The 23,678-nt window shown below is 41.1% G+C and overlaps 1 protein-coding gene across 5 annotated transcripts in view; it reads right to left on the reverse strand.

The window, feature by feature from the left end:
- ELMO1 (engulfment and cell motility 1) overlaps positions 1–23,678 on the reverse strand; it is a 565,441-nt gene that overhangs the window by 363,743 nt on the left and 178,020 nt on the right. For all 5 annotated transcript variants that reach the window (XM_062178895.1, XM_062178893.1, XM_062178898.1 and 2 more), the window contains exons 7-8: positions 13,999–14,034; positions 4,502–4,601 (exon numbers count right to left, since the gene is read on the reverse strand). In XM_062178895.1, coding sequence (XP_062034879.1) covers positions 4,502–4,601; positions 13,999–14,034 — 136 coding nt within the window. The remainder of the gene's footprint in view (positions 1–4,501; positions 4,602–13,998; positions 14,035–23,678) is intronic.

Raw genomic sequence — 23,678 nt, forward strand, 5'->3', positions numbered from 1 at the left:
TTACTCACCACCACCACCATCCCACTGTTTTTTCATTGCCCTGACATAACTCTTGGCATTGCTATGAGGAAAGTAAAAACTCATAAAGCAGTTCATTGACCATGCTTCTGGTTTTCTCTCTACTAATTCTCTCCTTACTCCAGGCTCTTCTTCCTATCTGTGTATATTAAATGTGGATGTGTTAGGACTCCACGGGTCTTCCACTTGTTGCTGATATTGTTAAACGCCCTCTGAACTGACTCATTCAAGGTATATGCATTGCATTTGCACAGTCTTATGGATCTGGAAGCACAAAGATGAGCAAGACACACACAATTTTTAACTTTGAGTGCTTTTTGTTCTAGCACAGACAGGTAAGAAGGCATTTACTATCAAGTATATTAAATGCTTACTCTCGGTATACAAAAAATACCTCCATTTGGATATTCCAACAAAGTCTAAACTTAAACAGGGTGGAAGTAAGTCACATTGTCTTCTTATTCCTCCTTTTCCAATGATTTTAGTCTTTTTAAGCACCCATAAACATTAGTGGCTAACACTTCCAGTTCCCTATCTTCTATCCCTGTAGAGTACATCAGAGAGATGTCTCTCTTTGGATATAGTAGATGCACAGGGCACTGGCCAATGGGCCACCTCGTGCTTGGGTGATGGAAACAGCATCTCCTTCGGTTTCCTCTACATTCAAACTTCCCAGTGAGTAGATACATACCAGCCACCTTCATAAGCCTCCTTCTTACAAATTTCCTTTCTCAAAATACTCAGTCAGAACTCTTCATGGCTTCTGATATGAAGTGCACCTTTTCTATAATGGGTTTTAAAGTTCTCTACAAGTCATTAACTCTCTCCTGCTTTCAACAAGCTTGCGCTAATCTGTAACCTTAGCTTCAATGTAGGCATACTTATTCACCACATTTATATTCCATTTCTATATATTTCTCTCACAAAACTATTCATTAAAGTAATCACTAAACTAATAATTTAAAGTCTTCAAAACTCACGATTTCCATAATTCACTGACATTCGTAACCAATCACCTTGGCAACGCTAACTGTTATGCAAGGAGTGTTTTGTAGAATGCACCAAGCTGAGTACCTACCTGGCAGACGGTGGACACTCAACTCACTAGAGACAGGTGCACATGCTGCAGTAGATATCAGTTTGTTGACACTAACTTCTTTTTCTTTTCTTTTCTTTTTTCACCTTTATTGGTCGTTGATTTTTATCAGACATTTAAGTGATGCAAAACTTTTACTTCATGAGTATTGAGCATTGAGCATTAATACAAGCAATTGTAATGACTTTCTTCCTCAAAAGAACTCGAGACAAACCCCATGTAAGTGAATGTACAAGTGTTATTCTTTTTTTTTTTTTTTTTTTTGACAGGCAGAGTTAGACAGTGAGAGAGACAGAGAGAAAGGTCTTCCTTCCGTTGGTTCACCTCCCAAATGGCCGCCACGGCCAGCGTGCTGTGCCAATCCGAAGCCAGGAGCCTGGTGCTTCCTCCTGGTCTCCCATGCGGGTGCAGGGCCCAATGAACTGGGTCATCCTCCACTGCCTTCCCGGGTGACAGCAGAGAGCTGGATTGGAAGAGGAGCAACCGGGACAGAATCCGGCGCCCCAACCGGGACTAGAACCCGGGGTGCCGGCGCCGCAGGTGGAGGATTAGCCTAGTGAGTCGTGGTGCCGGCACAAGTGTTATTCTAAGCATCCAGTTCGAAAATTACAGACCTGAGTATAGCTAAATAAGATAACAGACTATGGGGAAGGCATTTTGGCAAGCAGTTAAGTCAATGCTTGGGACACTACATCCTTTACCAGGGTACCTGGTTCAAGTCCTAGCTCCTCTGCTTCCCATCCAGATCCTTGCTAATGTGTACCATGAGAAGCAACAGGCGATGGCTCAAGTACTTGGTTCCCTGCCACCAAAGTGGGACACCCAAATTGGGCTCTGAGCTTCCGGCTTACTGCCTGGCCCAGCCCTGGCTGCTCTGCACATTTAGGGATTTAGAGAGTGAAACGGGAGATAGAAAACCAATCTCTCTGTCTCTCACTTCCCCTCTCCCTCTCTCCCTTCCTTCCCTCTTCCTCTACCCCCTCCCTCTCAAGTGAAATGAAAATAAATAAAAATTTTAAAAGAAAAAAGGTAACAAACTGTCTGGTTACGTTTTTTAATTTCTTTACCCCTTGAAGGATGAGTAATGATTTCCTTTGCCTTTCAATTTCTCCCTGCTTTCCAGCTGTACTTTTGGCTGACATGCATAGCCAACCTAAGCCAGCCCCAGAACAGCTTCCTGAAAGGCAGCCTGTATCATAGGGAAGAAGAGGAATGAGGGATTACCAGGAATTATATACAAAGGGTTTGCAAAGAGTTCGTGGAAAGTACGTATCATGAAAAAACTATGCATAGATTTCAAAACATGCTTACACCAACATAAACTTATTTAATTCTATTTTTCCGTGAACTTGTTAAGGTCCCTTATCCTACCTCTGTATGGGGCTCATTCATTTAAAGATGGTACGTAAATAAAACAGAAGAATCGTTGGGTAACTTTTAAGAAGCTAAGAGGTACCACAGTGCATGAATCAGTAACACAATAAACACTGAAAATGAGGCCTGAAAATTTTCCTATGCTATCAAAAACAAAACAACCACGGAGAGCATGGTACTTCACTCCCATATTTTAAATTATCTGAGTACAGGCTCATAAATCTATCAAGGCTTTAAAAGGCAGAAATTACCAGGTCTCTATACTGAAGTGGTTGATGTTTGCCTGGGCACTGAGAACACTCACGGGGTGAGCCAGGTCCTCCGGGGTGAGCAAGGGTTTCAAGAGTGTTTATGGGAAAATTTCCTTCCAAAAGAAGGCACTGATGTTGCACTTGGCTAGAGGAAAGCCAACTCCTAACACAGAAACTTCCATTATGTTTTTCCCTTCTTTCTTCCCCATGTCTTCCCACCTTCTCCTTAAGTAGCCAAGTCTTTAAAAAGCAATGACGTTATATATTGGCATCAAGGGATTCCATTTGTTGGCCTGGTTATGAAATGATGTTATTTATTACAGTCAAGATTTGTAAATGAGAATCTAGAGCCACACATAACAAAACAGATAAAGAAACAGAGAAGGAGTCAGGCGCTGGCAGAGAAAAATGTATTTCTCTGAAGTGGTATGAATTTGGCATTAATAGGAAGCCAGCTCCAGCCCACAGAGATAGGCATCTTTTGTCAGCACATTTCCTAGTTGATTTTTGTCGAGATAAAGCTCCATTTAAAAGACAGATGCCTGCATACAATTCCTGGGTTGTCAAAGTGCTGAACTTGGTCCAGCTAATGAATAAAAAGTTAACCTTCAAAAAAAAAAAAACTAAATATTTTTCTGATTAGTTTTTTTTTTCAAGTTCATTTAAGGGGTCTCCAAGTAGCAATCCAAAGGAAATATAACAACTGAGAATAAAGAAATCGAATATATGAAATGTGTTGACTTTTAAAAAAGCATTTAAGCTTTTATCTAAATCGCCATGACTGCTAGTCTTTGTTTCCTTAGGCTTAATATGATTTTTAAATTTAATTTCAGTGAATGAAAAACATTTTCCTAAGTAGGCAGAAAATTAAATTGTTGCCTCTAACCACTACTCATATCATTTAAAGAAACACAGCTCTATTTTTTTCCAATCATAACCAAAATTTTACTTAAAATATATTTAAAGAGAGTATCACTGTATTCCCTCTCTTCTTCAAGTTAAATTAAAAACTGAGCAGATTTCAAGCGTTTATCTCACAGAAATGCATTAAGGTCTTACTCTGGGCCAGACGCTGTGGCTCAAGTCAGCAAGAGAGCTGAGCTCCGGCCCTCCTGCGCTTGCGCACACCGAGAGGCAGTCAGAGGCACAATTGCTGCACAGAAACAGAATCTGAGCTGCGGCAGGCAGAGAGATGTGAGGGGCTAGCGGAACTGGCTGGTGCCTGAGATAGTCACTGGACGATGATTTACAAGCAGGCAGACTCCCTCTACCTAAGACGCACGGACCCAGGCATGCCGCCTTCCCTCACAGCCTTGCTTCAAACCCAGGCACTCAAGACAACAATATATTTTGCTGTTTTCTTTGCCTGAACACCAGCTTGGGGATGGAAGGTTTAAGAGAAACCATAGGAACTCTGCTAAGGCCTTAAGGCCAATAGAGTCACACTCAGATAATCCAACAGTAGACACCTGTGTAATTATTAATAACTTTAATTAACCAATTATTATTTAATTAATAATGTCCCCCTAACTACAGTTTCTTACATGCAATCTATTAAAATCTATATAGCCTATGTAACAAGAATCATTTTCACATAGAATTTCAGTGCTTCAACCCCCACATACATAATACTCTCATTAAGCACACTTACCTTTTACCATAAAGAACCAACATACACAAGAATAAAATCTCCTCAAAGCAGAGAAAAATATTTATGAAGGAAGGAGGTGATGCAAACCCAGGATAGCATGAGCCACGTTACCTTCTTAATGAACGCCACGGAAAACGTATCCCACGACACTATGCCGTGGTCCATCAGCTCCACAAAGGCCGTCAAGGTGAAGGACAGCATGTCTCCAAAGCTGCAAAACACAAGAGGCAAGAGCGATGGGCCCCAGCGTGGAGGACAGGGAAGACACAGCTCTGACAGCTTCAGAAAGTTGAGCGCAAGCAGAATTTTGTAAGATCATTGGGCTACCCAGCTAGACACAACCTTCCTTACACACACGGGTGACAGAAGGGCCAGGACAACACCACCAGGTGAGTGGGGCTTCAGTCAGTCCTGGCCTCACACCAACTCTTACTCTGGCCATCTGGAAAATTCACTTAGCCTCTCTGATGCTGTTTTCCTCACTGAAAACCCAGGTAATGATAGCTCTTCAGTCTATGGCATGTTAGCATTCTGTAAATGATACAGAATGAAAGTTAGGATGGCTAAGAGACGGTAATGTGCTTCTTTTATTACCCATAAGCACCAAAAGGGAAGATTAAAAAGTGTCCTATTCAGAATGTTAATCCTCTTGGAAAGGATTCTAGTGGTCCATACAGAACCCTATGTGCATTCACAGACACAAATACATGTAGGTAAACATTCACTTTGATGTTACATTGGCCAGCATTTTTCTTTTGTTAATAGGTTTTATGAAATATCTATGGAGATAATGACTGCATATAATGGGTTTGTTGACCATAACATTGCAGAAAGCTGTAGAACAGGTCTAATGTGGGATTTAAAAATCCAAAGAAAGGGGGGGGGGGGCTCAGAGAAAAATACTGTCCTCCTAGGACACTCGGTAGACAATAGTCTGGTTTCCAGTGCTTTCAAAAGAGCACTTTAACAGACACTTAGAATCTTCTCCAGATGTTCACCCTTCTTGTAAATTACCATGCTCATCAATATCAACTGACAGCCTTCGAGATAAATTATTCTCAAGTACACTGTGTTATGCCAATGAGGATGTCTACACTGCATGAGGCAGTAACACTGCTTCTTACGCTCATTGGTTATTTAAGAGTCTTAATCTGCAGGGTCGCGCACATCATTGTGGACACACTGCAAACAAAGTCCCCTAACAGAGTTACATTGAAACTTCCCATGCATTTTTAATCGATGTAATAGAAAGCAGTTTCACGATACTTTAACAGCTTCTCCATTTCTTTGTCCTCCTCCAATCAGCACAGCCTCAACAATGACCACTGAAATTCTGTGTCATCTGTCAAAGTGCCAGCTGTGACAGGGAGAGCACCAATATCCCAAGCTGCTGGAGACCCAGAGAGGGTGAGGCACACCAGACACGATGGTTAAGCGGGTGGTTTCTAGAGTCGGATGGCAGAGGTTGGCCCTCCTCTCACAGTGGACGAGCTAATCCAGCATTCCACACTTCCGTTTCCTCACTTCCCACAGATGATAGCAATGCCTAACCCAGACTGCTGGAGGCATGAAAGGGGCGAGCGCACTTACAGCCCTTGAAAGAACATGCAGCAAATGATAAACAGCATACGAGTGTTGGCTGTTATCGATCACTATGCAAAACCAGATTTGAAAAAGCTGAATGAAGCTCATAATTTTAAAATGTTTTGCCTTCATTGTCTCTAGGATTCTCTTCCTAAAATCAGGGGTGAGGTGGTGGTGGTGGGGGGAATGCCTGGAAAGCCAAACCATTCTGGCCAGAGAGGTAGGCAGCTACTACCTCAGGCTTCTGAGAGCTGCAGGCAGGCAGCCCAATCCTACAGGTGCCCCCTAGGTGGCATCAGAGGATCACGCCTCAAAGCAAATTCCAAACCAGAAAGCCTAAACTTGAAGGGGAGGAAAAAAAAAAAAAAAGAGTAAAACGGACTACACAGAGAAATGAGAAGGGTAAAATAAAAATTCCAGAACACGTCTACAGTCAATGAGTCACAAGAAAATACAAGTATCAGGTTGCAGGGGGAAAAAGGAAAATCATCTTAGGAAAAGAATTAGTAATATTTAGTAATAGACAGGATAGGCATGAGTATTACTAAGAAAATATTATTATTATTAGTGTATAGTATTGTTAGTAAGCAATACTAGCTACTTAGCTTTGTTTACCTAAAAGGGGGAAAACAACCATCATACAATAACTGGTAGTTGACATTTGTTTATACCTGTCATGCTAAAAGATTTCATATGCTAAAGGATTCCCATACACACATCATATACAGATGATGTCCTTGGTCCCTATACAGAAATTTCTGCCCCAATGACATCCACACCACAGCCAGCAGTGGAACAGGCAGTGCCAAGGAATACAGGCACCATGGGAATCAATCTCTCCTTTGCATTCCCTGAGACTGGGAATACAGATGACATTAGTCTTCATTAGCTGCTTTAAAAGCAAAAGATAAATTATATTTATGCTCTCTGATTATCTGAAGGCAAAATGACTGCTCCCTAGCTAGTTGCTCAATGGAACCCTAATCCCAATAGTCTTAATAACATCTGGGGACAATCAATCTCCCTCAGACTGCTCCAGAACTCTGTGTGCAGACTCCTCAGACAGGCTGCAAGGGCTTTGGGGGAAGGAAAGATGTAAAAAACAGGAGAAAGAGCATCCTGAAGTTCCAGATCCCCAAGCTGGCTTGGGGGCCAGGATTTTAACTCTATAGCTGTAAAGGAAGTAGAACACCATCTCTGAGACCTCAGACAGAGCTGTCTGCACTTCCCAGCTACCCAGTGGTGTGCATGACAGAAATGAGAGCAAGGATTTTTATATCACACACCAACCATGGTGTTCAGAGGATGGATCATTCTCTTGGTCCATCTAAATAAACAGATAGATAGATAGATATACGTAAACATATAAACAGATAGATGATAGATACACAGATATATACAGTAGATGGGCAAATGATATGTAATCATATAATATGACCTATAATATAATACATTATATTATACTGTGATTATATTTGTTATGCTATAATAAACATTTATACAATGCACACCCATGCATAATTATATACTATATGCTATATACACACACAAATATGACAGATTGCTGAGTGGCATCATGGGTTTCCAGAAGGAAGAACTTTTTCAAAATTCAACTTCAAACCCTCAGTTGTCAGAGAAGAACAGGCATGCCACAGTTGCATGATATTCCAATTCAAAGCACTCAACTGCCTCTTTCAAATGAGGTGGCTATACAAGCTCTTATGGAAGCCTGACATTCGTGTTTATTTCCACTGTCTGTGATTCAGGCTCCAAAATGAGAAGGCAGAAAGCATGGTCCCACCTCTGACATAACCAGTGTTGGACAGAGTATTGCAAGGAGAATTACAGATATAAAGCAACCACATGGCACATTCAGGAACATTTTTATTTGTTTGGTTTATTTGTTTTTTGTTTTTTTTTTACAAAGTGCTAGGCTAAAGATTTTGCAGTACTGACTGCCATGAAGCAAACTGCAAACTTTACATGCTGGTCGAGAGCCACCATCACAACCAACACACCATGTGTGCTGGAATGACTCAGCTAAATGTTTCTTACCAAGTTAGTAGAGATCAGCGTCATTCCAACAAAATTCAGCCAATCTCAAAACAAGCATGTAAATGTATGCTGCTAATTTTACAAAAGAACACAAAAGAACAGCGCCTCTGTTTCCTTGGATGGCACGCCCAGTGCAGAACTGGAAAAAAGAAGATAGGAAAGGCCACTTCTAAAGTTATCACAAGTCCTGCTGAATCGATCCTCCTGGGCCAAAGTGAAGGCTATGGTTCTGCCCTCTCCCTTCAGGTTCTCCAGGTATCTCCTTTGTGGGTTGTGGAAAGTAGAATTTGCATACATTGAAAAGGTAAGTGTTGAAATTTTAAGTGTGGGTTGATTCTAAACCTATTTCGTTGATCTATTCATAACCAATATCATACTGTCTTGATAGCTAACCTAATTGTAAGTCTTGAAGGAAATCAGTTCATGAAATTCTCAAACTTTGTTTTTGATTGTTTTGATTATTATAGGTCTTAAGCACTGCCATTTAAATCGTAGGGTTGTCTTATAACTTTTTTTTTAATTTGATTGGTACTTCATTGGACATACAGATTAATTTAGGGAGAACTGCAATTACAGGACATTATGTCCTGTAATCCATGAAATGGATTATGTGTCTCCACTAATTTGGGTCTTCAGTTTCTCTTAGGAATGTATTTAGTTTCCAGTGCACAGATATTCTATGTCTCTTGTTGAGTTTATTCATAACATGTTTATGACTTCTGGAACTTTATAAACAGAAATTTTAAATTTCTACTTTTCAGTTGTTTGCAGTTAATATATAATTTTTTCTTACACTGATGTTGTACCCTTAAGACTTTCTAAATTCAGTTATTAGGCCCAGCAATTTCTTTGTAGATTCCTTAGAACTTTTTTACATAGGTAGTCATGCCTTTGATGAACAGAGATTGCTTTGCAGTTTCCTTTTTGAAATTAGATCTTTTTATTTCTTGACTAACTGCAATAGCTTAGAACTCCATAGCATGTAGAACAGAAACATAGGAAGCAAACACATTTGTCTTATCCCCAGTCTTTCAGTGAGGATAATTCAATTTTCCAACATTAAGGACCATAGGCTTCTGCAGACAGCCTTTATCAGGTGGAGAGGAATTTTATTGGGAATAAATATCCAATTTCATGAAATGCTTTTCCACCTTTAAGAAGATACTTCTTTTTGTTTCTCTATTATGTTAAATGTTGAGTTATATTGATTGATTTTTTAATGTGACACCATTTCTGGTATACATCCTGATTAGTCAAGACGTATTATAAATATTATATAAATATTATTTATATTTGCCTGATTATATGTGTTAATATGGTACATCTATCTATTTATATCTATCTAACTGGGACAATGGTCTATAATTTTTATTTCCTGTATTGTCTGTGAGATTTGGGTATTGGAGTGATGCTGGCCACATATAATGATTGGGAGTTGGTCCTGTCTTCTCCATTTTCTGGAAGCATGTATGGAGATTCAGTATTTCTGCTAAAGTATATGATAGAAGCCACTAGTTTTCACTGTGGGAGGGTTTCAACAATGAAACCAAAACAGCTGTGGGGACTCAGATTTCCTATTTCATCATAGGTCTGTTTTGATGTGTTAGTTTCAGTCCTCTTGGCCTAGTTTCTCCTAGTCATGAAATAATGGCGCTAAAATTTCCAACTATGACAATGGATTTGTCCAATTTTTTTTCTCTGTATTTGTCAGTTTTTACTTCGTGTATCTTAAAGTCATACTGCTAAGTGCATACATATTTAACACTTTTTGGCCTAGTAAGATGACCCTACTTTATTATTAATTAGTACTCTTTAGCTCTGGTAACCTATAGTTCCTAAGTCTTATTTTGCCCAATATTAATAAAACTATTCCGTTCTATTGCTATCACCATTTGCATGGTATGTGCTTTTTATCCTTTTCTTTTCAAACTGCATATGCTCTTGTATTTGCCCTGCATCTCATAAGCAAAACAGAGCTAAGTCATGTATTCTTAGTTTGATTTGACAATATGACAATACGAAATTGTCATTTGGAATACCCTGTCCATTTACATTCAATATCTTGATATGATTAGATTTAAGTCAACCAAATTTCAAATTTCCTAATTGCCCCAAGAATGTTTTGTTCTCTGTTTTTCTTTTCTCACCTTCCTTTGGAATAAATTGTTTGAGTGGTCCAATTTAACTCCTTTGGATTTAGACTTATTTTTTGCATTAATTTCTTAGTTATGACTCTGGATTACACCATTAACATAATAATGTCTCCTTAGGGGCTGGCGCCATAGCGCAGTAGGTTAATCCTCCACCTCCACCAGCATCCCATATGGGCGCCGGTTCGAGTCCCAGCTGCTCCTCTTCCGATCCAGCTCTCTGCTATGCCCTGGGAAGGCAGTGGAAGATGGCCCAAGTCCTTGGGTCCTTGCACCCACATGGAAGACGGGGAAGATGCTCTTGGCTCCTGACTTCGGTTCGGCGCAGCTCTGGCCTTTGAGGCCATTTGGGGAATGAACCAACAGAGAGAGGACCTTTCTCTCTGTCTCTTCCTCTCACTGTCTGTAACTCTACCTCTCAAATAAATAAATAAAATCTTTTCAAAAAATAATGTCTCCTTAAAGGAAAATTATACAATAGGGAACTTGTTTATAGTAAGTATAGTTTCCTTTGCATCTCCATCCTTTGTAATTTTATTATCATATATATTACATCTATACATATTATAAACAGCATTTTTAAATTTTACATAGTTATATGTCTTTTTGAATTTTTTGAAATAAGGAAAGAAAACTATATTTGTATTTTATAGCTATTTACATATTTTCAACTTTTGGTGTTTTTCATATTCCTGTAGATCCAAATGTCACTTCAGCCTAAACAACTTGCTTCATATATCTCCTAGTGTACATTTTCTGACAATGAGTTGTCTTAGTTTTCCTTTTTCCCAAAGCATTTTTATTCAACCTTCAATTCCAGAGATACTTTTGCTGGACACAAAATTCTGGGCTGAAAAGTGTTTTTTTTTTTGTTGTTTTTTTTTTTCCACCACTTTTAAGATGTTACTCATTGGTCTCTTGCTTCTAATGAAAAGTTAGCAGTCTTTTTTTTATTATAATGTTATAAATTACTTTTCTCTGGCTTCCTTCTTGGTTTTTATTTTATCTTTTATGTTCTGGCGTTCACAGACCTTCTCAGATATATGACATTTACATTCAGCAACATTTAAACATCTTTTACCATTATTTCTTAAAATATTTTTTTCTGTCTTTTTTCACTTTCTCCTCTTTTTTGGGATCCCAACAAAATGTATATTAGATCATTTGTTATCGCCTAGGGCAAGTATTTGCTATTCATTTATTCTATTTTTCAGTTTGAGCAATTTATACAGATATATCTTCAGGGCTACTGTCACTTCTGCCATCTTTAGTCCCCTATAGTGATTCTCTCTCCTTTTAAAAATGTTAATAATAGAGAGCAGATTTTATGTCTTTCATAGGTACAATAATAAGAAGATAACCACACATTCCCCCTTACTCTCCTTCCCTTCTTTCTTTTTTTTCTTTAATTTTTGCAAAAACACAATTTCAGTCCACTCAATAATCACAGGCTTAATGCACTACTAACCATAATTCTTTCATATTAACTATTATATTTTTCAGTTTTATTATTTATAATTTATTATTTTTCATTTCTCTGTTAAGACTGTCCATCCATGCATTCATTATAGTTTTCTATATTCTACAAATATAATTATAACAGTTTTTAAATCTTCTTCTGCTTATTTTTTTTTTTTTTGACAGGCAGAGTGGATAGTGAGAGAGAGAGAGAGAGACAGAGAGAAAGGTCTTCCTTTTTGCCGTTGGTTCACCCTCCAATGGCTGCTGCGGCCAGCTCATCACGCTGATCCGAAGGCAGGAGCCAGGTGCTTCTCCTGGTCTCCCATGCGGGTGCAGGGTCCAAGAACTTGGGCCATCCTCCACTGCCTTCCTGGGCCATAGCAGAGAGCTGGCCTGGAAGAGGGGCAACCAGGATAGAATCCGGCGCCCCAACTGGGACTAGAACCCAGTGTGCCGGCGCCACAAGGTGGAGGATTAGCCTGTTAAGCCAGGACGCTGGCCCCATCTGCTTATTCTAACATCAGATCATCTCAAAGTCAATCTCCACTATCTGCTTTTTCAGCCTTATCCATGGGTCAATGCCTACACAGTAGAAATTCCTTATTGTATACTAGACATTTAAATAAAATATTGTCAGTGGTGGTCCCCGGAAAGTGTTGATTTTTGTTCTAGTTGGATGTTAACCAAACTCCAAACTCTGCAATAAGTGGCAGCAGACACAAGCACACACACTTTCATGGTCAGCCATAGCCCAGCAGAGCTGCTATGCGGATCTGGTGTCTGGCGCCCTCTGAGTTTCCCTTCTTCTGTGGATTCCCCCTTAACTACCCAGCCACCCTTTCAGCCTCAAACTGTACCTTCCTAGTAATACTAACACCAAGGCTTTTTGCCACCCATGCTATCCGACGAGCAGGTGTTATCAGTTGTAAGTACACAAATCTCAGCTGAGGCCCATCTGTTCTTGATTTCCCTACACTTTTGACCTGTTTGGGGTTGCTATCCAGTACCTTCAACTAGTTGTTTTCCGATGTTTCATTTATCATGTTTTGTCCAGATTTTATAATTGTTATATGTGTTAGTCTGATTATGCCACCCTGGAATTACCAAAACCAGGGGCTGGACCCTTGCTTTTTGGCTACAGATGATAATGAAAACCATGATCCAGGCAGCCAAGTTGTCAAACACCTCTGCGTTATAAAAGATTAAAACTATATCTAAGAAATTATTGAAATTATTATGGCTTCAGAACCCCAAATTCCTCTACATTAGCAAACCTTATGGGGCTGCTGGAGTCAAAATAGGTTTTAATATGTACTCTAGCATTAGATTCTGGATCAGGAAAGTGATGCTATTTATACTGAGCTTGTGTGGTGGAAATACTCATAAGAACGGATTAGAAGGAATGAGTGAACATTGTGAAACAACCGGCTCTGTTACCATTACTAGGAAGTATGACTATTGTATTAAAATATACAGTTCTATCAAAGTAAAATTAAAGAAGTTTTACTCAAGAAACTAAATCTTATTTTCTACTTTATTGGAATTTAACAAACAGAAGGGTTCTGGTAACTAACACTCTGTCTGTGCAGGAAGAGTAGGGAAGGGTGAATGATCTGAGGCCAGTATCATCCATGTATCACAGTACATTGAAGGTGATGAGGATTTTCTCTGAAGATTTAAAAAAGTAAAATTCACATTTTGATATCCTCTTCCATCTTCCTTCTCAAACTGAAATTATCTGTTTAATAGCTTAACACCACAGAAATGTGCTCAGCCTGCTTTGTGGAGTTTCTGAGGCCATATTTGAGTTCACCCTGCTCAGGGGCTAAGAAAAGGCACTAAGAGGGAAAACTCTGAGAGAGAAGTTCTGAGATCTCCAGACACAATTAGCATGCAATTCACCTGACAGACAGGTGATTGAGCACGTTCCCAGATTCATAGTAAATAATTTTTATTCCACATTTCAGTCTTGAATTTCTTTAAATGTAGAGTTTTTCTTTCTGAGCCATTGAAGAAAATCAAAGACTTCTGACTTTGAACATCACACAGGCCACAAAAGAAAGTTTTGTTTAAAGTAATACATAAAATTATGCCCCGCATTACCCCAGGAGAAGGGCAGAAATCCTGAAGTGATTCATTTAGTGGTTACAAACATAAAATACCCTTTCTACCACAAAGTAAAAAGGAAAGGGAATAAATTTTTAAGGATCTTGTTTATAAGAAGATCAAACAGAAAGAAAAAAACTCACTCAAAATAGCTAGATGCATAGTTATGCGATTAGTCAGAAGGTAAGGATTAATTATGCAGAGAAGAAAGGAGTGTGAAATCATCAATATCAGTTGATCATGTATTCTTACCAAGGCTTCATAATCTTCTGTAATTTCTGGTATCGTCTGCAAAATTTAAAAACAACGATGTGAGCAGCATGTTTGAAAGCAAACGTTTTTATACAAAGAATCTTAAACAAAACTCAGGCTTAGATACAGGAAAGATATAACTGACAGGAAGTAAAGGAACTTTATCCATGTCAAAGCATCATTCGAAGTAAGAAATCCGTGTTCTCTAATGAATGATAAAGCACAATGAAAAGATCAAGATTAAGCCCCTCTCATCAACCCTTCAAAATTACTCCTGAGGAAAGGCAACAAGAACTCTCCTTTTGTCAGATGGGGAGAACCCCTAGGATAAGAATGGCTACGTTTTCAATGAAAAAAGTCAAGTCAAAAGCACTAGTCCATGAAGAAATATTCTATCCTTCTTTGCTAAAATGCCCACTAATTCTACTTTCTGCTTTCTTGAGGAAAGATTCTTCTGAGGAAAGACTTTGCGATCATGTTGGACACTAAGACTGCAGCTCTGGAAGCTTTCAGTAGAAAGACCTGGCTTCAAGAAAGGACAATTGCACCTTTTTAAAAAACTGAGTTCAAGAAGATAAAGAAACAAGTGATTCTACTCTGGTCAAACGACATCCAGTTCCTCAAGTCTGCCCACTCTTCCTAGCTTTATATATGCTTTTGCCTCTGTATTAAATCTCCATCTCCTCCTTGTCCAATGTGTTGGGCCCTGTCTCCAAACTCCCTTGGGCTCCTCCGGGAAGCCCATCAGAGCTCTGACACAGACCCAAGGACACATCAGCTGTGAGTGCTAGGACATCTCACTGGCATAACGCCTTGAAGGTCAGGGCTCTGCACTGTGAGTCACTGGTATCACCTGAGGCACACGCAGAGCAGGTTCTCAATAAATGGTTGATGAGTGGTTTTGTTCTTCAGAAGTTGTTAGGTTTCACATTCTCAACCACATAAAATGCAACCACTTTAGAACCCAAGTGGCCACATGGAGACTAAAATCTAGTCTTTCCTAAAAATAAGAAATTAAAAATCTATATAAAGAGGTCATTCTCATTCCCTTCCCCTCTTCTTCATTTCCCTGGCTTTCCTTAAAATATATTAACTGCAGTTTTTCTTCAGTAAACATGAGGTTTGGTTCCAGTACCCCTACAGATAGCAAAATCCATAAATGCTTAAATTCCTTACATAAAATGGCACTATATTTGCATTTAATCCATGCAGATCTTCCCATAAACAAAAGCTCCAAAAAGGTCACAGAAAATGATATTATGAAAAAAATCATGGCTAGATTTTAATTTTTTGCATACAAATTAACTTATCTATTTAATCACATTTTCCAAGAGTGTTTTGAAGTCGCTTATACTTTAAGTCATCTCTGGATTACTTATAATTGCAAATTGTATGTCAACAGTTCTTCTCTCGTCCTGTTTTGGGAATAACAGCAAGAAAAAGCATGCACAGGCATCAGCACAGGTGCAAACACCGGCTATTTTCAACCCAGTTTTGACTGAGTCACCGATGGAAAACCCTCGGATACAGAAGGTCAACCATATTTTCCTTTCATCAAAAAGTCTGGGTGGATGAAAGCAGACCAGTGATCAGAGAGAAGCACATCTGGGTAGATGCTGGGGATCTTGCAAGAGCCCAACACTACTTCCCACTGGAAGAAAGCAGGGCTCCTCGAAGTGGCAAATGCCAAGGCTGGGCCAATGTACGCTCTGGATAAGCAAGGAGCACCTCGTCGAGCCAAACAACAAAGAAGCACCAAGCAATGATGAGCAATAGTCCAAAAGGATGCCATAAAGGAGCCCTCATGGCCAGATGTGGGACAGGGTGAACCTCAAAACAAATAACAGTGATCAATCTTAGCCTACTGAGTAAAACAGGAATATATGAGGTAACACTTTTATAAAGTGATGAGTTGATAATATTTAAGGACTAAATCTCTGTGGAAAAAGTATACAAATCTGATGTGCACAGTTTCAAATTTCCATGGTATCACTACTCTCACCAGAGGCAATCTAAAATTCCAACTTAACATCAGTAAACACAGAGATAGAAAGAGTTGTGCAAAAGAGGTTTCCGGAAAGTGCTGTGAGCCTCCTTTGGCACCCCACTGGGAATAGGTATATAAATCAGTAAAAAGGGAGAAAATAGTTTGTTCTATAGCAGAAAGTCAACTAATAATAAATGCAGAAGGAACGATGGCATGAGAAAAACCCCTTTACAAATTACACAGTAATAATTCAGACAAGAAGCTTCAATGTCAAATCTAGTGGGTGAAATTGGGTCAAGCAATAGAATTTTCCATAGTTTCTAAGTTTCTCCCTACAAATTTTCTATGAAATAAATTTCAAAGGTAGGGGCAGTTGTTAGAGTAGAGATGTCTGGAAGATGCTATCTTAATCAAGCAAAGTTAAAAAGAGTACTATGACAAACAGATGACCTGTGCTGTGGGTAGACTTCAATGAAATGCATGCATACACACCTATCTGTGATAGTCCACGCAGAGACATATAATATGGATCTGATCATGAAAAAACTTGGACAAAACTATAGAAAAAAATGTTTGTTTCCCTGAAAAACTGTGCAGGGTGCCAACATTCCCTTCTGTGGCATCGGCTACTAGACCTGTAGTTGCCCTTGAACTATTTCATAGCTCCTTGTCAGCTGTCGGTCACTGATCTGATGTATATTTTGTCCTGTCCGGTGGTGATTTAATTGGTTTCTCCACTGCTGGTGGAAAATCACTTTGGTCTCCAATTGCAACTCATTTCAATATTCCTTGGCTCTGTACAAATTTATGTTCTTTTGCCTTTTCCTTTGAAATGACTATAACATCTGCCTGGTTGCCTCATATCATATGGGTAAAAGAAATCCTTTTAACACATGTCCATTTGTATCTCTGTACTGTATAAGAGTCGTGATTTTGCCTTTTCTTGAAAAATATCTTTAAAAATCACCTTCGAGCAAACCCAAATTGGAGAATATTCTATAAAATGGCTAACCTATAAACTTAAAAAATGCCACAGTCATGAAAGAAAATGAATGTCTGAGGAACATTCTAGAAGGAAGAAGAGGAGAAGAGGACAATGGGTGCCCAGTGCTTCCTTCAGTTAGAGGCTTTTTTTTTTTTTTGACAGGCAGAGTGGACAGTGAGAGAGAGAGAGACAGAGAGAAAGGTCTTCCTTTGCCATTGGTTCACCCTCCAATGGCCGCTGCGGCCGGTGCGCTGCGGCCCGTGCACAGCGCTGATCCAAAGCCAGGAGCCAGGTGCTTCTCCTGGTCTCCCATGGGGATGCAGGGCCCAAGGACTTGGGCCATCCTCCACTGCACTCCCGGGCCACAGCAGAGAGCTGGACTGGAAGAGGGGCAACTGGGACTAGAACCCGGGGTGCTGGCGCCGCAGGCAGAGGATTATCCTATTGAGCCGCGGCGCCGGCCGAGGCTTTGTATTAAAACACACACAAGGCCACTGGTGAAACCTGGATGGGGTCTGTAGATGAAGAGCAAGTGGGAGCTCTCTGTTCTGCACTTTCCTCTAAGTCTGAAAGACTGCATGCGTGTGTGTGTGGGGGGGGTGTACACACAGCAGTCACTGCAAGGTCTCAAAATGACTTTCTGGGCTGGGGCCTGCGCATCTGTACATGTTGTCATGTGTCCACCTGCTCCAGCAGCCTGGCCTTGGAGCATTCTCCCTGACCTGAGTGCAAAGAAAAATCAGCGCTGAACCCTATTGTTACAGAAAACTGTGTCTCAATTTCTATTTCCAGTTCTTGCTCCCACAGTATTAAGAATTTAATGCAGAGGCATAAGTAAAGTGCACAAGGACAAGTAAGAGCAGTAGTTACTTAAAAGTGAGAGTGAGTACACACATGTGAGTGTGGGCAACCCCATGTGGAGAGGTACCCACCGTGAGTGGGCAGGAGTGTTCCCTCCAAGGAGAGAGAGTGAGAGGGGGCCAGAGAAGGATCAAAAATGTTCAGAAGCCCAAAAGAAAAAAAAAAAGAGGCAAAGGGGCGGCTCCTACATGTAACAGTCCCCTTATGGGGCAGGGGAAGTCCCCTAGCTGAACACACCAATCGGGTGGAGTCTGGGTAGGGCTTAGTATGTGGGAGGCTTTCTGGGAGTTTCATGATGTCTCCATAAGGAGTTTAACTTCCACGCAACCATCACGGTGTCTCCTCCTTCCTGGTTCTGGATGAGACACAGGTGCTTCTTGGAAAAGTAGGCGGACTGGACTGACACGTCAGGGAGTGGAGTTAGAACGCAGGGCTAGAGGCAGAAATTGTGGAAAAATCTCCCAGCTCAGCTATCCCTACCTAATCTCCTTGCCTATTTTTCCCATACCACTAGAGTCCTCGTGTCTCTTACTTCTCATATTTCATATTCTCACTTTGGCTTTAGATTTACACATAAGGAGAGCTTTTTATTGCAATATTCATCTCTTACCCTAACTGGGATTCATACCCCACCCCCCAAAAATGTCCATTTTTAAAAATAAAACGTAACTAGAAGAAAAATGATTTTGGAAAGGTTAATGTTTCACAATGGCCAGAAATCCCTCACTTCAGCCCAAGGAGTGGCATTCCTTACCCCTGAAGAAGATAATCTCTTCTTTAACCGGCTGCCTGACCCTTTCTCATTTCCATTAGGGCTGTGATAGACAAAGAGAAAGCTCAGTGGGGAAAGGGGGGGAGACAGATCCTGTTGAAGGAATTTTCTGCCACACAACCTCTGACAAAGCTCAAGGAGGTGGGCCTCTTTGGCCTTTGTGATGCAAATTCCTGGCAGAGCCCCAGAAAGGCTGTTCCATGGGGACTCCCTAAGCTCTGTGTGCAGTTTGCATGCTCAGGGAACACAGGCAAGGGGGGCTGGGAAGAAGCAGTGGTTTCCAGCCAGGCTAACTCTGCACAGACCTCACGGAGGAGCTTCTTTTTGGCTGGGTCTGGGACCTGCACGCTACTGCCTGTGGTCTCTGAGGAGAAGCGGTGTCAGCTGAACTTGGCTGCGCTAGGCTGATGGGTTTGGCCTGGCCTGGACCTCCCAGGACAGCCAGGGCTCATAAGAGACTCCAAATTCTCAGGAGCAGAGGCAGGACTTAGAGCTGACAATCTGTGTCCCTACTTTCAAAAAAAAAAAAGAAAATTCATCTTTTAGATAAAGACAAAATCTCAGTCAAGGTTAAAACGGTCACAGACAACTTTGTATTTTCCACACACAATTGTCCTGGGCTCAAGTGCCTACATCAAGGTCAGGAATATTGTTCAGTGCTCAAAGAACATATATTTTGCTAAATGAATAAAACCCACAAACGCATTCTCAAGTGTGGGCACTAGGCAACGTCAAAGCCAAGACGTCATTCAGGGCGCAGAATTCAAGTCAGACTGCGATTCTACTAACACTTAGAAAATTAAAATAGCTCTGGCTTTGGCAAGAAGAAAGTAAACAATGAAAATTTACTAGGAGACTGTTGCGGTAATGCAACAGTGACGTCTACATAAAGTACACACATACCCAGCACCAGACTTCCTGCTCTGTGTGACACAGGGGAGAGACGACTAATGATTTATACAGTGAATGGTATTTCTTAAGGGCTTTTCACACTGCTACAATAACTGTGGGACGCCTTCCACTGTTCCTAACACAGCCAAATTTTAGAGAAATGACCTCAACCAAATAAATAAAACAGCACTCGTAACTTCCCCAGATTAGTGATAACTCCTCAAACTCCCCACTTCCGTTTTCTTAGGAAATCTAGAAAACCCAAAGGAACAGCAGCCCTGTACCGACCAGGGTATTGAAAGTGAACAAACTTCTACTGAAATGGTGAAGTGTACCTGAGGACACTCAGCAAGCTATCGGGCTGTTCTTATTTTAAAATAGCTTCCCAGTGTGCTTATCCTCTGAACCAGAAAACTCACTCTAACAAAATAATTTAAATATGCACAGATTTTGCTAAGAGAAGTGTTAGTAAAATGGCTCAGGTCTTATCTGTGGAGCGATCTACGACCTGGACACCATTCTAGGCTCTGCTAAAAGTCTTGGTACCAAATGGCCCAACCGCAAGTGTCAGCTCCACCCCCACCCTAAGTGGATTCGCTGCTCCCACCTCCCTGCCCCTGCAAGAATATAACAGGACCCGCTTCCCACCCAGGTGCTCTCTCTCTCTTGCTCTCTCTTGCTCCCTCTAGCCCCTCAGGCTTCCCCACCCAACAATAAACCTAGCTTCAGCCTGGCCCCACCCTGGTCATTGCAGCCATTTGGGGAGTGAACCACAGGAAGGAAGAACTTTCTCTGTTTCTCTTTCTGTAACTCTACCTTTCAAATAAATAAAATAAATCTTTTAAAAAAAGAGTATACAAAAGAGATATAGATCAAGATTACTAAAAATGTTTGGAGAAGGGTTTGGAGAAAATTGCAAATGATTCTAATTTTTTCATTCTGCTTCTTTACATATTATTTTTTAAATAATAAATATGATTTTTCATTAAGGAAAGGAAGTTAATTCAAAAAAGCTGTCTGATTTGGTGAGTACAGGAATTTAACTTTTTTCATTCTTGATTTTTCTACCCAGGGTGGTGCTACAGCTTAGTCATACTCCAATGGTGTAATTTTCCCGTCACACTGCCCAGTGGGAAGGGAACTCTAAGTACCCTGCCCTTTCATTCTTGGAAATAATCCCTCTGTTCTTCTGCACTCCCCCTCCCCCCCAAGTCATGACTGTTTAACAGCGAAGGCTGCAGAGCCAATGGCCCGATGTCTTGTAGACAAAGAACATGGTGTTTTATCAAAACCCGAAGACAGACCACTTCCATTCACTAGGTTGGATTTAGAGTTGCAGGTATAATTTTTGTTTCCAATAAAATCTTTTATTTCTGAGAAATCTGTTGATAGTTTTTTCTTTTTTTAAAGGAAACTCCATTACTGAATATTCCTCATGGGGGCTCAGGTTGGAGCAACGTGTTCCCTTACAATGTTGTTTGTTTCCATGCCTTGGCTTCCACCAGAAACTAGGAATGGAATTCCAAAATTCCACCAGGATAGGAAAATTAAGCTCAGGTTTTAAATCCCGTGCTCTGCCAATGTGATGTTCCCATTCCCATTGCTCCTCTGTTGCTCTTTAGCCCCATGACCCTCCTGATACCAGCCAGAAAGACCTTGGAAAACAGCCCTAGGGACTGACAAACAGGTGAGAAATCTCTGACTCTCATTATGATTAAAAGTAAGGAGAAAACTTCCAGCTAGGATTCTTCAGTGTTTCCTAAAAATTTCCACAGGTCTAGCTTAGGAAACCTAGCCTTCCCAGCTGGAAGTCTGCCGGTGAGTCATGACTAAATGCCTTCCAAATTGCAAATCCATTCAATTTGTGCAGTTTCTATTCCAAAGGTTTCTTGTTAATTAATTAAAGTCTCGCTACAAGTTTAATTGAGAAGCCAAGTTTCTTCATAAGAAAAACATCTTTCTCTGTTCTTTTTAATCAGAGCAAAAGATCCAAAAACGTAGCTGTGGATCGAAGGAGACACCTCTTAGGATGAGCTGCAGGCGGGAGCAGAAGGGTAGGCAGGCAGCCTGGCTCTAGTCCTGCCTGCCTTCCTCTCTGAAAACAGCATGACTCTGAACTGCTATGGAACGATGAGGGGAACCCCAAAGGAGGTCCAGAGTTCCCTCCCAGGGACACAGTGTGATGGGAAAGTCTAAGGCACAGGTGCAACACAGAAGTCACCCCGAGTTCTGTTCATCTTCCTGATGACTGTGAACAAGTAAAATGTGAATAAGCATGATACTCTCACATTTTTATTTATCTATTTTAAAGCAGAGACGGGGGAGGAATATGAGAGAGAGAGAGAGAGAGAGAGAGAGAGAGAGAAAGAAAGAAAGAAAGAAAGAAAGAAAGAAAGAAAGAAAGAAAGAAAGAAAGAACCACATCTATCTGCTGGTTCACTTCCCAAATGTCTACAACAGCTAGGGCTGGACCAGGTCAAATACAAGAGCCTGGAACTCAATACCAGAAGCTAGTATCAAAAGTGGAGCCCAGACTTGAACCCAGATACTTCAAGACATGATGGGGGCATTCCAAGTGACAAATTAACCACTATGCCAAACACCCACCACCTCCTGCCCCAAAATCTTAGGTTCATAAACAGTAGATCCAGCATTAACATCCCAACACATTCTAAATTGCAAGATGGAAATATTTTTCAGACCTGTTGTCCCAAATCCAGGGTCTAGGGATGGTAAATTATTAGGCTACTCTGTTGGTCAGAGGAGTTATAGGGTAAAATAACAGCACTGATAGAAAATAAGAAGGGTGACAAGGCAAATGCATAGTAAAGGCTTTACTCTTCCTATCTCTCATCTTTTTAAATATTTATTTTATCTAATTGAAAGGAACAGTTACAGAGAGAGAGGAAAGGAGAGACAGAGTGAGAGCGATCCTTCATCCCTGTTCGGTTCCCCAAATTTCTACAATGGCCAGGGCTGGGCTAGGCCAAAGCCAGGAGCCAAGAGCTTCTTCCGGGTCTCCCATGTGGGTGCAGGGGCCCAAGCACTTGGGCCATCTTCCCCTGCTTTCCCAGGTGCATAAGCAGAGAGCTGGATTAGAAGTGCAGCAGCTGAGACTCAAACCAGCGGTGCCACAACACCAGCCCTCATTTTCTTTCTTAAAAGCAGTAGTGTCCCTTTGGTGAGTGTTATGAACTGAATTTTGCTGCCCCCTCAAAATTCATATGTGAAGTCCTAACCCCAACAACCTCGGAATGGGACTCAATATGGAGAAAAGGCCCTTAGAGATGTGACTAAGTTAAGATGGGACCGTTACAGGGGAGCCAAATCCAATCCAACTGGCATCCTTGTGGGAGGCAATGTAGACACAAAAGGAGAGATGGAGGATGGGCATGCTCAGGAGCAGGGCCAAGTGAGGACAGCGGGAAGGTGGCCATGTGCAAACCGAGGAGGGAGGCCTCCAAAGAAACCAACCCTGCGGACACTTTCACCTGTGCGGACATAAACTTCAGTCCTTTAAACCGTACAGTCTACTGCATTTTGTTACTGCAGCCCTATAAAACCAAGGCAAGGAGAAACAGCAACGCTAGTTGTTAGCTCACATTTGCTGCATTATGAAAGCACATAACTCCTAGCCTCTGAGGTGCTGGTACTCTGTCATTACCTTGCACTGAAGTCGGCATACAAATCTCTGCTTTTGGTGACTTTCCCATTGTAATTGTAATTACCGTTGCAATTCTGGCCAATCTGAAAGCACTTACACAATATCATTCTGAATACCCAAGAGCCCAGGTCCCTGGGTACCTAGTTATCTGCTACTGAACCACCTCAGATTGGTGGGCTGCATTACAACGGCCTCTGGTCCACCGCCCTTGCTGGGACTCAGGTAAATCAATACATAGTAACATTTTTATTGAACATGTTAGTAAGTATCACCAAGGCAGAGCTCCTGGGGCCATGTCCCACCAGAAGCAGTGGTGGGCAGCCCACAATTGAGAGTGAGGTTGTTTGTGATCACAATGCACCTTCCTCCAGGGCTGCTTGGTAGCAAGGAGGAAGGAACCTGACACGTTCCCCTCAGGATGCCCTCCCGAAGCCTGTCAGTACAGAACCCTATTCATTCTCTCCTTTGTCAAGCCTCTTGGATCCTCAAGCTTGCTCAGCTCCCCTCTGGCTGCTTCAAG

Source organism: Lepus europaeus, chromosome 20 (assembly GCF_033115175.1).
Source record: "Lepus europaeus isolate LE1 chromosome 20, mLepTim1.pri, whole genome shotgun sequence".
Lineage (NCBI taxonomy): Eukaryota > Metazoa > Chordata > Mammalia > Lagomorpha > Leporidae > Lepus > Lepus europaeus.